Source organism: Phyllobates terribilis, unplaced genomic scaffold (assembly GCF_046119375.1).
Source record: "Phyllobates terribilis strain yellow unplaced genomic scaffold, ASM4611937v1 Scaffold_3906__1_contigs__length_68299, whole genome shotgun sequence".
In the NCBI taxonomy this organism is placed as follows: Eukaryota; Metazoa; Chordata; class Amphibia; order Anura; family Dendrobatidae; genus Phyllobates; species Phyllobates terribilis.
Window position 1 is genome coordinate 1 of NW_027366658.1, and position 15046 is coordinate 15046.

At 43.8% G+C, this 15046-nt stretch overlaps 1 protein-coding gene and 1 pseudogene across 1 annotated transcript; both read left to right on the top strand.

Moving 5' to 3' along the window:
- The first annotated feature begins 3680 nt into the window (after positions 1–3680).
- LOC141248715 (uncharacterized) lies at positions 3681–7321 on the top strand (annotated as a pseudogene).
- Positions 7322–8513: 1192 nt separating this feature from the next.
- Positions 8514–9885, top strand: LOC141248718 (magnesium-dependent phosphatase 1-like). The gene is made up of 4 exons (XM_073669409.1): positions 8514–8623; positions 9260–9431; positions 9585–9701; positions 9781–9885. Exons 1-4 carry the CDS (start codon positions 8514–8516, stop codon positions 9883–9885), a joined length of 504 nt encoding a protein of 167 aa, XP_073525510.1.
- Positions 9886–15046: the final 5161 nt, after the last annotated feature.

Consider the following 15046-nt stretch of genomic DNA (forward strand, 5'->3'; position numbering starts at 1 on the left):
TTAATGGTCTTGACATCAGATCATTATTTTGATAACTAGTTACTACATTGCTGTTTGAGGATGGAGTTTTCACAGAGAAGACAGTAAAAAACTTCTTATCTTTAATGCTATTTAATGGTATATCGTTGTATTTATTCTTAGTACCTTTATAGCTTGTAAAATTCTATAGTATATCTAAACTTTAGGAAATTCTTACCTGTGATGCAGGAGATTGAAAAAATTGCGTCCTCTCAACAAGAGCACGATTGAAAAGAGAAACCCACATCTATTAGACCAAGAAACACCTCAACTATCATCTTCGGGAATTGACGTTGTATACTATTCAAGTTATTTACTCATGGTTATTTGATTCTAATATAAGCTTCATTTTCTTAGTTGGTCTTCATATTCTTATTTGTGAGTATTTCTACCATGTGAATCCTTTACTTCACTTCCTTGCCCATTTGAGCAGCAAATGGATGCTCTTAGTGATACACATATAAGCACAATTATGAGTATCAGAAGTAATATTGCACCATCACCTATGATCCATATGTATGACATATGAGCTTTATGGCTTGGCTCAGTTTCTGCAGTGGAACATTTACAGTGATTATAGTCAACCACTTAAATGAACCGGTATCATCTATAGCTACACTTAAAGTGTATTTTTGACACAGTTTATTGAAAAAACATGATTTCGATAAAACTGAATTTGACAACCCTCAAGTAAATCCACGATAAGCTCAACTAAAAGTAAAGCTCGGGCATCTAGCTTGAAGTTATTCAATGATTTGAACTTAAGTAGATCATACTTGAGGTATTAGAAAAAAGAATGGGAGCTGGTGCAGGAGCTGAAGTTATATTCTTTACAGGGTATGGATCACCAAGAGGATCACCAGGAACTCGAATATGAAGAAATAAACTAATAGTATAGTAGTTAAATTCTGTAAGTTCTTGACAATTTTTAATTCTGAGCTAGCCTTAATACTTTTCAGAACAAATGAAGCTCACACAGAAAATCCAAGTTCAGAACTCACAGAATACTGCCTTATCTCCAATGCTAGAGTCATATACAGAATATACACTAATATGTTTAGCTTTAGAATGCACTAAAGTTGAATGGTAATCTTTCTTAGCATATAAAATCCTCTCCAAATTCTCATAATGTGGCATATAATAAGCCTTATAGCTATATATTTCAAAGGGATAAAGAAATAACAGAAGCTACTTGAACCTAAAAACATCAATTATAAAACATTTATTTGCTAAAGGAATTCCAAATGCAGGATAAAACGTGAACTAAACATTACTTCTCCAAACCTATCAATTCATTCAACTCAGCTTTAGCTAAATAACTACAAACCTGAATTCAATGGGATGTAATAAACCGACCCGTAAGTGAAATTATTCGGACCCGAGATCCCATTAACCTGTTCAATACTATCCATACTCAATCCAAACCTACTCGCCAGAGAGCCAACTGAATCCTGATCTCGAACTTGGGAGGTGGCGACGACGGAGGGAGCAATGGCAAGCAACATGGAGACCACTACCGACCACGAGTAATCTGACAGCCTCATGCTTGGAGAAGAAGCCAGGCGCAGAGTTGAGACGAAGAGTTAGGGACTTAAGGCATAGCACAACCAAAGGCCCATTACTATTATTGTGTCGTTCCTACAGAGCCTCGCTCTTTTGCTCAAGCTTCCAAAGACCCCACTGTTCCCTCTTTTGAAAAAGAACCCACTGTTCCCCCTTTTCCCAGCTTCCTGGTTTCCTGCCGACGGCATGGCCCCGGAAGACTCCCCCCCACCAAACTCTGGGCCTGACTTTCTGCTCAACTCCGTGAACCAAGCGACAGAGGAATGGAAGAATAACCCCCCGGGCCCCCCTGTTCCCACAGTGGCCTGCAACGAAGAAAATGGTGAAGTTAATGCTATGGAGATAGCGGCGCCAACTAACGAAGAATTGAATGCTACATTGCCAGCAGCTGGACATGGAATAAATGACACCCCACCTGGAGGGACCAACCAAACAAGATCTTGGAAAGAGGTTTTAAAAGAGAAGGAAGAGGAATTTCCAAGACCAGTTCTCCTTGAGAGCTTCCTGGAAGGCAAAATCAAGGTGGAGTTCCCTAACGGAGAAGACGGCGACCCTAGCGTTACGATTGCGCCGGAGGTTATTCAGGCATTAACGGCGGAGTGGGCATCAACTATAGTGGTCAAAACTCTCGGTACCATAATTCCATACGATGTGATGACTAGGAGGGCGAAGATTCTGTGGAACCCGAGGGGAAAGATGAGCCTCATAGACCTTCCAAATGGCTATTACATTGCGAAGCTGGAGTTCCAGGATGACTATGAGAAGATATTGACGGAGGGGCCATGGTCTCTATTCGGACATTACTTGGTTATTAAACCTTGGAATGAAGCTTTCGATCCCATGACAGACAAGATTGCGACTACACCTGTATGGATTAAGCTGGCGAATCTTCCGGTTCACCTGTACCAGGAGAGCATTCTGAAGCATGTGGTGGCCGGAGTTGGGAGGGCGATCAAAGTTGACAGCAGAACTCTTCAGGCAAATAGAGGTCGGTTTGCACGCATATGTATTGCGTTGGATCTATCAAAACCTTTGAAAGGGTCCATCCATGTTAATGGAGTAAGGTACTTAATAGAGTATGAGAAATTAAGTGCAATCTGTTTTTCGTGTGGAAGATTCGGGCACTTTAAGCCACATTGTCCAACGGATCCAACGAACATAAGGAACAAGGAAGAGGCTCTGAGGAAGGAGGCGATGACCCACAATCCGGCACGGAGAGAACCGATCGCCGGCGAAAAGCTGGGAGGTTGGATGCTCCCGGTTCCCAAAGCAGACAGCAAAGGCGGGTTCATCGGCAGGACCAGAGTTTGCTTCCAAACCGTTGATCAGGGAAGGAGTTTCTGGGAACCAGGCGAAGGTACAAAAGTCAGACGGCAGGGGTAACTGTACGCAGAAAGGAAGGATATTTGAGTTTGGTCAGAGTTCAGGGAAAAAGGGCAATATTGTGATCAGAGGAGAAAAGGAAGTAACCACTGGGCAAAAGCAGGTAAACACTGGGCAAAAGCAGGACAATAAGGGGAAGGGGAAGGCAATCTTGGAAGAATCCCAACCTCAGACAGACGAGTCATCTCATGCTAAAGAATTAGCAGAAAAGGAAAAAAGAGCTAAGAAGAACAAAGCAAGACGGTTACAAAGGAGGAATAAGCTGGACAAGGTAGGGTTGTGTCTTGATGGGCCTGTGGGGCTATCCGAAAACGGCCCAACTAAGAGGTCTCGGGCTTCTTATGACCAAGCCCAGGATGCTGGCTTCCCTGCTGGGCCTTTTTGCTGCCCCCCTGGTGATGGGCCCTTGCCAGAAGGAATTGCTGCTTCTGCTCTTGAAGCCCAACCATATGGAGTCCAGGAAAAAGAACAGGAACCGCTAGAACCTGAGCTCATGATTTCAGCCCAGAAGCTCTTGAAGAAGAATGAGATCGATGGAGCAATCTTTATGGAGACTCAGGACGAAGAGGTCCTCATTGATGCAGCCGATGCTGGTCAGAAGTCAGAACTTGAGGTGCTCGACAAGTCGGATGAGGCAGAAGAGGACACGCTTATGTGTGTCCAGGATGCTTCGTCTTGAGCTTGTGGCTCTTTTTCCCCCCTCCCATTAGTATCCAATGAGTGTCCTCCTTTGGAATTGTCGCGGCGCTGGTAAGATCAGTTTCTGCCGCAGTGTGAACTACCTAATCCGTCGTAACAAGCTTGACCTTCTTGCTCTCTTCGAAACCCAACTTTCCGGTGATAGGGCGGAGTCTGTTTGTGGAAAAATTAACTTTGACAAGTGCGTTAGAATCGAAGCCAGTGGAAGAGCTGGGGGTATTTGGCTGTTTTGGGAGTCCATTGTTTCATCAGTGCAGATCATTAATCAAGGCGTGAATTCCTTCACAATTCAGTTTTCTAAGGGTAACCTCTCTTTCCATATGATCATTGCATACGCCCCGCCCTCGGTGTTTCGTAGACGTCTTTTTTGGGCTGAGATGAGCAACCAGTTGGGAATGTGCACGGGTCCAACTTTTTTCGGTGGTGATTTGAATTGTATTCTAAGGGCTGACGAACGTGAAGGGGGCTCGGGGTTGCTGCATAATGATTCCGGGGACTTCCAAAGGTTGGTGGATTGTAGGGGGCTTATCGACATGGGTTTCTCGGGCCAAAAATTTACTTGGTCGAGAGGGAATAATGTTTCTAGCTTCATTGCCAAACGCCTGGACAGATTTTTCATGAACATGGAGGCTTGTCTTGAGTGGTCGGAGGCGAGAGTTCGTCACTTACCCAAGCTCGGCTCGGACCATTGCCCCATCCTCCTCACGCTGCATCCTAAAGATCGGTTTGATAGGTCCCGTTGCCCCTTCCGGTTTGAAGCAATGTGGGTTTCGGACCCCAGGTTCTTGGACTTTATTGAAGACGTGTGGGACCGCAACCAGCCGGCAAATCTTGCTCTTGATGATCTTTGGACCAAACTGGTACAATGGAACAAAAGCAACTTTGGGTTTATCCAGGAACGTAAGAAGACGCTGATCAGAGACATTGAAGGGGTTCAGACTCTTTTATGCAGTAGGCCTTCAGATTCGTTAATTGAGCAGGAGGCCTGGCTTCAATCTGAGCTGGAATCTGCTCTTGCCCAGGAGGAATGTTTGTGGAGGCAGAGATCCCGCGAACTTTGGTTGCGGGAGGGCGATCGTAACACTTCCTATTTTCATCTCTCGACGGTGATTCGAAGAAAGCTGAATAGGATCTCGGCCCTCAAAGATGATGATGGTCAATGGATTGAGAAGAGTGAAGATTTGGAAGAACATGTTGTTTCCTACTTTGAGAACCTTTTTGCTTCTTCTACTGAGAGGGATTGTGTTCCTAATGATATTCCTAATAACTTTCCAATTCTTGAGCCTCATTGGTGGGAGGATTTAAATAGGAGTTTTCTCTGAGGATGATATTTGGAAAGCTGTCAAAGGCATGGGAGGGTGGAAATCGCCGGGACCCGATGGGTTCCAACCCGGTTTCTATCAAAAATGTTGGAAAACGGTGGGCGAGTCGGTTATTAAAGAAGTTAGGAAGTTTCTCGGGACCGGGAAACTTCCCTTGGGTATTAACGACACATTCATTTCACTCATTCCGAAGGTGTCGTCTCCGGATAAGGTTACGCTCTTCCGCCCCATTAGTCTTTGTAATGTTCTCTACAAAATCATTACAAAGATGTTCACTAATAGAATCCAAAAGATGCTCCCGGAATTGATTGGGCCGACTCAAGGAAGTTTTCTCCCGCGCCGCCACATCACGGATAACATTGTTCTCGCTCAAGAGATTGTCCATTCGATGAGGAAGAAAAGGGGAAAGAGTGGTTGGATGATTATCAAGGTGGATTTAGAGAAAGCTTATGACAAGCTTCGATGGGACTTTGTGGTGGATTCGCTTGAAAAAGCGGGTTTTAACGAGGATTGGGTCTCTTGGATCTCGGAATGCATCTCGATGTCGTCTTTGAACGTGCTTTGGAATGGTGAAGCAACTCGTTCTTTTAAGCCGGCTCGAGGGATCCGTCAAGGGGATGCTATGTCTCCGTACCTCTTCGTCCTTTGCATTGAGAGATTAAGTCATGTTATTTCCGAGGCCGTCAGGATTGATTCTTGGAAACCGATTCAAATTTCTAGGGGGGGGGGGGGGGCAAAGCTCTCCCACCTCCTGTTCGCCGATGACATTTTGTTATTCGGAGATGCTTCGGTGGAACAACTTAAGGTTATGCAATCTTGCCTTGATGTGTTTTGTGACGCCTCGGGTCAGACTGTCAGTGCGGCTAAGTCAAGAATTTTTCTTTCTCCTAATGTGTCCCCTGAGATGGGTGAGCTTATCAGGCAAAACAGCAACTTCACGGTGACGAAGGACTTGGGCGTTTATTTAGGGGTTCCGCTGTTGCACAAACCCATGAACAAGACAACTTTCGAACCTCTTCTGGATCGTATCAGTGCGCGGCTCTCAGGTTGGAGAGGGCGCCTCCTCAGCAGTGCAGGCCGGCTTTCTCTTATCAATTCAGTCGTCTCTGCGTTGCCTGTGTTTTCTATGGCTTCCCTGACCTTTCCCCTCTCAGTTTGCGACCGCATCGATCAGATGTCTCGCTCGTTTCTCTGGGGCAGTTGGGCTGATCAACGCAAATTGCATCTAGTCAATTGGGTTGATGTTAGCAAGCCCAAAGATGTTGGAGGTTTGGGAATTAAGCGTATGAGGATTCTGAACAGTGCGATCACCGGGAAACTGGCTTGGCGTTTTCTCAACGATTCTGATGGGCTCTGGGCGAAGGTGATTAGAGCTAAATACATCCGTCCATCTCTCGTTGAACGCAGTTACGCCTCTCCAATCTGGAAGAGCATCAGGTCTGGAGTGGAGAATGTGGTGGTTAAGGGGGCGTCTTGGTCACTGGGCAATGGGAATCTCATTCGGTTCTGGCAAGATAATTGGGTCTCGGGTAGACCTCTCAAAGATTGGGTTTTCTCGGATTTGGATCCTGTAATGCTTGGGCGCCCGGTGTCTTCTTTTTGGAGTCCGGGTTTGGGATGGCACTGGGAGGATTTTGCGGGTTTTCTCCCCAGCAACATCATCTTCCAAATTGCGGCCTGCACTGTTTCCGGGGAGGTGAATAGGGATGATCTACTGATGTGGGATTTCTCTCAAGATGGCAATTATTCAGTCAAAACAGCGTATAGGCTCATCCATGACAAGGGTGATGAAGTGAATCTGGACTCCAGTTTCTTCTCTGTCATCTGGAAACTGAATACGCATGAAAGAGTCCGGTTTTTCACTTGGCTCGTTTTCCGAGGGGTCATTCTTACCAATGAAGAACGCAGAAGGCGGCATTTATCTGATGATGACTCTTGTGTCAGATGCGCCGGGCAGACGGAATCGCTTGTGCACCTTCTTCGCGATTGCGCTCCGTGTAAGCTTATGTGGAGGAATCTCAGGCCACCAATGGAGGATTCGCTCTTCTTCAATCTGAATTTTGCGGCTTGGATTCGTATGAATCTGTCCGTCAAGGTTTCTGCTTCTGGTGAAGATTGGCTGGCGACCTTTGCATATGCTATTTGGTTATCATGGAAATGGAGGAATGATGAGGTTTTTAACAGACATTGTTTCTCTGGGGGACGCGCTGAGGCTGTTTGTGTTCTTAGAAATGAGTACATGATGGTTTGGGCTGCTGCCAGTGGTGTTGAAAAGGCCACCTACAGGGATGCGCACATCTGCTGGACTGCTCCACCTCCTCTTTGGGTCAAAGTGAATTCCGATGGTTCAGTCAAGGACGGGTTTGCTGCGGCGGGTGGGGCCATCCGTGATGAAAATGGAAGATGGGTCAAGGGGTTTGTGCATAATGTGGGGAGATGTTCGGTTATTATGGCGGAACTTTGGGGCATTATCTCGGGGTTGAAATTGGCGTGGGAAAGTGGGTTCCGAAGGGTTTGCTTTGACACAGATTCGCAAGTTGCGTTTCTGTTGCTCTCCAAACCTTATGACGGTTGTCACCCGCTTGCTAGCTTGGTCGCTTTGGCGAACAACTTCTTTTGTAGGGACTGGGAAATCCGGTTTTCGGCACTCTTTCCGTGAATCCAACCGCGTTGCGGATGGGTTGGCGTCTTTTGCTTTTTCTTTCCCTTTGGGGGTGACCGTGTTGGTTGATCCCCCTGTTTGTGTTTTCACTTTACTTTCGGACGATGCTAGAGGAGTTTGTCTCCCTAGGCGTGTCATTTGTAATTGAATTCTCAATCCTTGAGCTTCGGCTCTTTTCTCTACCAAAAAAACCAAAGGCCCATTACTCTTCATACGACTCTCATATTTTTAAGCATGGAACCAAATAGCCACATACTATTTTTATAACCGGCTATCATATTTTTAAACCCACAATAAAATAGTCCAAGGTTCCCACACTTTTTAAATAGTAGAGATTGGAACATCAATTTGTAAGAGATTTGTAAGAGATGTGACATAATACAAGCTTTCATTGAGGTGAGTTCCGGTGAAAACAACCCTTATGGTGTGAAGTGCGAACTTTCTCGGGTACACATATAACAAGCTAATGTTCACATCTAAAGCGATAAAAAAATCACCCAGAAACGTAAAAAAATAAAAATAACAGTTCACCATTAATTACAAAAATGTCACCGCGTGAATTCATTAAAAAACCCACCATTAATTACAAAAATGTCACCGCGTGGATTCATTAAAAAACTCACCATTAATTACAAAAATGTCACCGCGTGGATTCATTAAAAAACTCATCTTTTAATCTCAGCCCTCCATTTTCTAATCTAATGACTCAACATGCTTCGTACATAAGAGTGTTTTCACCGGATCCTTATTCAGCTTTCATTTTGTTTAATAAAAAAAGTCGCCCTGCGGAAAATTTCATCCATAAAAGGAAGTTTGAGACTTTGGGTAAGAATTGTGAGAATTGACGACAGAGAGAGGGGGGGAAGATGGGGGAGGAAACGGTAAAGGAGCAAGCTCTTCAAATGCTGGGATTATTCCAAGTCCTCCCTCGTTTGGTCGTCTTCGATCTCGATTATACTCTCTGGCCTTTCTACTGGTACCTTTCTTCTTTCCTGCTTTACCTCCAAACCATTTTCGTTCAATCGTGCTTCAGTTCCGCTCGAATTTGGGGTTTCATTGTTATTTGTCTTCATCTTCTTAGATATGATCCATTTTTCGTGAATTGTGTTAGTTTATTATGTAACTCATGCTCACCTTCTTGCCCAACGAATTTTGAGGAAGACTGGGTAAAATGCGAATTTATTCTCTGATACAGACAGCAATATGATTGGAATGTTATTCTAGTCCTTGCCACTGTCACCTGATTATGCTTGAACTGTGTCTGTCTCAAGATGACACTGATTCGAGTATGTAAATCTCTAATGTGTGTTTTTTCCTTCTCTTCCTAATTTCCAAAGAAGATTATATGCTATGTTTTGCTGAGACTGTCTATCCTCTTTTGCCTGTATGTGAATTCTGGGACAAGGTCCTCTAAACCTCTTTAATAATCTAGAATCTGAGTGTTCTTGTAAAGAACATACTATTGATGATTCACATGTATTGTTTCCTGACATCCAGAATGAAGCAATGTTTCTCATACAAGACTATGTAGCATCTTCTGCATATAGTTTTTACTTCTTTTTATAAGACATGGGATGTATATTTGAAGCTCTCAACATTTACTCCATGGCAGTGAATGTCGGTCTAAAAGAGAGATGCCATCCTTGTATCCTCATGCTAAAGACATTCTGTATGCTCTCAAGGACAAGGGAGTTGATATCGCTATTGCTTCCAGATCACCAACTGCTGATATAGCCAAGGCATTTCTTGATAAATTAGAGTTGCAGCCATTGTTTGTGACACAGGTGAGTACATTTAGACTTCTCTTGCCATTTTAAGCAGCTGTATTATAATTATAGTAGTTGGCAGGCACTTGGATCTATTATTGTGCTGTATAATCTTGGATCCATGAGAGCTAATTAGCTAGCCTTTTGATTTCTCTTACTTGGAATATGCAGGAAATCTTTTCGAGTAGGACAGACAAGACTGATCACTTCCAGAGGATTCACAGGAGGACCAGGATTCCCTACAACTCAATGCTTTTCTTTGATGATGAGGACCGAAATATCCAAGCGGTATATAAGTTTTTAAATTTCCTGCATTTCCACCTTCAATACCAATTAGTTTTCAACTTCTCCTTTGAATGCTTTGCAGGTTTCTAAAATGGGTGTGACGAGCATTTTAGTTGATTATGGGGTTAATCTTGGGGCGCTACGACAAGGTCTCACCAAGTTCAAGAAGAACACCGAATCATCCTAAGAAAGAAACATTTGTGACCATTCATACTCGATTGTTGCAGTTATTCATGCTGACAGAATCACTGTACAGTGACTAATTGGATACTTATTTTTGTGCATGATCAAGATTTGATGATTACTTGTAAAATATATGTTTTCATCATCAATAAGATGGTCTTGTAACTCTCCTCGTAACATATATGTTTCCACCGTGTTACTTAGAGTTTCAAAAGATGAAACCTTTTGACATGTAAATGGTTCAAATTTGTTTTATTTTTCAAAATTATACTAAACTGGACATAATATAACCAAATTCAGAGCTGCATATGGCTGCGCAAGCTCACGAACTCTGGCATCAACGTAGGCAGCATCCGCTAATCTCCAACGATGCACTACATGTGTAATGCCGATGGCTGGATAGAAGACAATACACATTAATCTCAATGAAGAATCATCGTCATGGATTGTATATTAAGAAGATTTTGTTGCAGTCGACGGGTAGCGTTGGCAACCGGATGAGACAGAGTCGGTCAGGGATGTCGTAACTTATTATACTCCTCCATTTCTGCATCTAGCCAATACAAGACTCCCTCTGATGAACGGTTCCCGATAATATGCTGAGAGATTCCAGTTCAGAACAACAGACTAACACGATATGTACCTTTATGGTGTGGTGGATGGATTCCATTGAATCAGCTCCTCCTTGCAACTCATCAAGTCGATCTGGCCACGCCACAAATCTGATCCTTGAGTGAGAAGCCTTGATGACCATTGTTGATTCTGGCAGCCGCAAGGATTGTTCAAGCAATTCGGATATCCTTGATACGGGGATTAGCTGTATCAGAATAAATCTAGGAAATAAATCTCACAAAATAAGAAAAACACGAATGAGGGCGGAATACGAAAGAAATGAAGGGGAAATATATAATTAGGAAGAAAGGAGAGAAATAATGAAGAGATCCAATTGTCTATTAACCTCATCAAACGATCCAATAACCATGCCTTGTACAACGCCACACAACCAAGATTCGGTAACGAAGTTGGAGTACAGGGAAGTTGCTTCCACTTGACCTAGTAAGTGGTCCATCAAAGGTTGACACTAATGGTGGGGATGATCCTTCATCAATCCCTACAGCTAGGGGTCTCGAATCAGAAACCAGATCTATTATGCAAGAGTTCAAGAGGTTACTGTTGGACTAGGATAATAGTATAGGTCCATTATAACTAAAACCAAAAGGCCAGTTTGAATATAGCCCAAAACTCTCCTAGATTAATAAAAGCACTATAAATAGTGGAAAAATGAGAGAGAAAGAGAGATCTCACTTTAAAAACACAAACTCATTAGAAATTCGGATCACACGCAGGTAGATGGCGGAGGTTCTCTAGTTAAACTTAAAGAGTTTTAGCTTGCATGTGGATAAGGATTTTCATAAAGCTCGTGTAGCCGTTAACGCCGGTCCCCGCTCTGCTTCTTGGAGCTCGGCAAGTCTCAGGAGCTCGACGTCCCTCACAAGCATGCCAACGTTCACGATCACGATGCTCTTCTCGAGCATATAAAAGTTCGTGAACTCATAGACACTCGCGATGCATCACACTCCCGAATCCATCGCCAGTGGTGCCGAGTTACTTGCTATTCATGAAGTATTGTATACGAGGTATTGTTCAAGAAGTATGAACTTGCTCGCGAGGATGCCGATCATGTGAGGGCAATATCATTCATGAGCCATTCTCCCTCCCATTCATACACTTTGTGAGGCCTGATTCCTAGGGTGTTGACTACGTGTATGTTCTCGAAAAAGTGCTGATCATGAAGGTATCTCATCCATTGGACTTAACTAGTCTGTGATAGTGATTATCCTCAGTTTAATCCTACTTATATTCTAGTTTCTAAAGGTCCTAATATATTAACACATACGCTTATGTCATTTAGAACGTTTATGGACTGCCTCTCGAAGCCATTTATACATGTACATGCCTCTAGCTAGTTGATTAGCTCGATTGTCATATGGCTTTGTTATATTTTCTAAGTACATCGTCCGTATCATACTTATTGTTGGGCCCGTCCCAGCCACGGTAGGTATCCACAAAGCCGGATTACCCGAGTAAGGCATAAACTCCTTTGGGTCAAGGTGTAGGCGCGACCCAAGGTGCTTAGAAGCCCTAGAAAAGTCCAAACATGAGTAGCTTGCTCCCCAAGCACAACAAGAGGGGCCCACGTCCTTACAAGCTATATATAGCACACAAGGGCGTCACAGGTCTCCCATCTAACACCTTTTTACCATTATAGAAAGTACCGCACGGTCAAACAACGTTATTTATGACATTCAATAGATACTCCCCTTTTCGGGTAGGATCAAGGTAGTCGGATACAATCCCTACACGCGAGATCCAATAACTCTTTCTCTAGTCATCTCTTCTATTCAAATCCTCTTTAAACCCTCACGGATAATCACTGACTTAAGCATCGGAGAGTCAAATCCGGGGTACAATCTCCCCGGGCTTGACTTTGCGAGTTTGAAGGCCAGATCCACCATTCTATCTGAAGATCCATTACACTCACCATACAAGAGGAGTTCCACATCTAAAGGTCTACTCATGTAGATTGCCTTAGCTACGTACCAGAGGTATCTCATACCCGATCGAGAAGTCGGCAAAGTTAGGCGTGATGCCCAGCTCCTTACACCTCAACATGTGTGTTGCGATACAATGCCACACGTTAGGGTGTAACTGACCCAGGTTAACACCCAACCGCCTACAACAGGCTTGGACAATAGTCCACAACGACAAGCGAAATCCGGCTTCAAGAGCTTGCATGCTATCGGGAAGAAGGGGGAGAAGTCATCCGTTATAACCAAATTCGGCACTGGCAACGCCAGAGTAGTACCCTCGGGAAAGGGTACTTGCTGGCAACCTCCTTCAAATTCGAGAAGGTCAACGATGACGGTTTCATGCTCGGTACCTTCTCCCCCATTGGCGGTGACGTCGCTCCCCGGATAGTCCATACGACTAGCCTTACAAGGGAGGGGGTTTCTAGCATTACAGACAAAATAAAACCTATTAGTCGACTATCCCTCCCCTATATAGCAGACCACCGGAAAACCCATCCCTAAGACAACAAAATGGCCGTCGGTGAGGGAAACGGTCTCCAAGATCACATACAAAGAGAGAAAGAGGAAGAGAGAGAGCAAACCAACTTGTAGAAGGATCCATTAGTGAGTAGGAAACAAGCAAACCAACAGCGACAACGTCGACTGAGAGTTAGTGGAAGAACAACGGCGATCGGTAAAAAGGAGGAACAACAGTTTTTCTTTGACAAAGAGATAAGCAAAGGTGAGTTTGAGATCAGACCACAGAAGGCTCTATTTATAGGAAAAATCACCGTCACCATGCAACCAATCATAAAAGGCCCACGTAGCGCACAAAAAAGCGTCAGAGACCGTGTCAGACCTCGTTCTAGTGACCGACGCGGTGTGCATTTAATGCGCCATCACATCGAAAAACAAACCGACACTAGGGCAAAACCTTACAATTACCACCTACTCAAGTACAAAATTCAAATCGAGACAAAGGCGGGAACTTCGAATAAATCAAAATAGCGCCAAAGATAGCCGGGAACCGAGTAGCCACGTCGTCTAACCGATTCCACGTGAAAATAGCCGTCTATGATAGTCGATAATATTCGAGGGGCTACCTAGGGGATTCAGGTACGTCTACGACTAACTCGGGTATTCTTGCAATCTATTTCGACTAGACATCGGCTTGTCAACACCCAGTGTGGGCACCCAAGTCTAGGCAAACCCTTACCAAACAAGCTAGCCAATGGCTCGAAGGGATGGATGTTGGGCCCGACCCATCCACGTAAGGTATCCATAAAGACGGTACCCGAGTAAGCCATAAACTCCTTTGGGCCAAGGTGTAGGCGCGGCTCAAGGTGCTTAGAAGTCCTAGGAAAGCCCAAACATGAGTAGCTTGCTCCCCAAGCACAACAAGAGGGGCCCACGTCCTTCCAAGCTATATGTAGCACACAGGGGCGTGGCAGGTCTCCCATCTCTGACACCTTTTTACCGTTATAGAAAGTACCGCACGGTCAAAAAACGACGTTATTTATGACATTTAATAGATACTCCCCTTTACGGGTAGGATCAAGGTAGTCGGATACAATCCCTACACGTGAGATCCAATAACTCTTTCTCTAATCATCTCTTCTATTCAAATCCTCTTTAAACCCTCACGGATAATCACTGACTTAAGCATCGGAGAGTCAAATCCGGGGTACAATCTCCCCGGGCTTGACTTTGCGGGTTTGAAGGCCAGATCCACCATTCTATCCAAAGATCCATTACACTCACCATACAAGAGAAGTTCCACATCTAGAGATCTACTCGTGTAGACCGCCTTGAGGAAGAAGACAAAGGGTATAAGTGGAATAAAGATTCGGTAATTTTGGTAATTGCAACTAAAAACAAGGGCAGAAATAGTCCTTTTTATCGATTTTAACTGAAAATTGACGGAAAACGTAACGGGTGGTGTTTGGTAAGAAAAAACAAACGTTTGGGCAATTTATAATAAGTCAATTATAACGTGTGTTTGCTATAAATTAAGTATATAATGGGCGGTTTAGTGCAAAAATCCCTATATATTATAGCTTGCGTCATATAAATTAATAAGATTATATTATAAAATAGAGGTTTTTGCAATAAACCACCCGTTATATGTTGGTATTTGCAGTAAACCACCCATTATAGTTGACTTTTCAAGAAACCACCCCAAACGTTAGGTTTTTTATTACCAAAACACCACCCATACCCCCATTCCGCCAGCTTTCACGTTAAATAGTGTGCTTTTACCGTTTTGCCCTTTGAAACTTCCCCAAAATTACCACTTTTACCAGGTTTGCTTCCGGTTGCTCATAACTTCTGAATTGCGCGTGTAGGAGGGCGACATAACGTCCGGTTGCTCATAACTTCCGAAGCTCAACACCAGTTTGTTCTTTAAGCAGGAAAGAGGAGAAATTTGTGGCGACTTCGATCAGAATTCGAATTCGAGGGTGATTCTTTCAATTTATTGGGTGTCTTCCAAGTTCGACTGCTCGTCTCTTCAAAGGTAAGTGTTTGTTCCACTCTTCTCCAATCGATTTGGGTTTTAGAAATTGAAATGATGATTTAGGGTTCTCGAATTAGGGT

What these genes read in the sequence shown, in the direction of transcription:
- LOC141248718 (XM_073669409.1), top strand. Translation starts at nt 8,514, where the DNA reads ATGGGGGAGGAAACGGTAAAGGAGCAAGCTCTTCAAATGCTGGGATTA. An exon ending in ACTCTCTGGCCTTTCTACTG is followed by an intron (nt 8,624 to 9,259) that starts GTACCTTTCTTC and finishes ACTCCATGGCAG; the next exon opens with TGAATGTCGGTCTAAAAGAG. An exon ending in AGCCATTGTTTGTGACACAG is followed by an intron (nt 9,432 to 9,584) that starts GTGAGTACATTT and finishes TGGAATATGCAG; the next exon opens with GAAATCTTTTCGAGTAGGAC.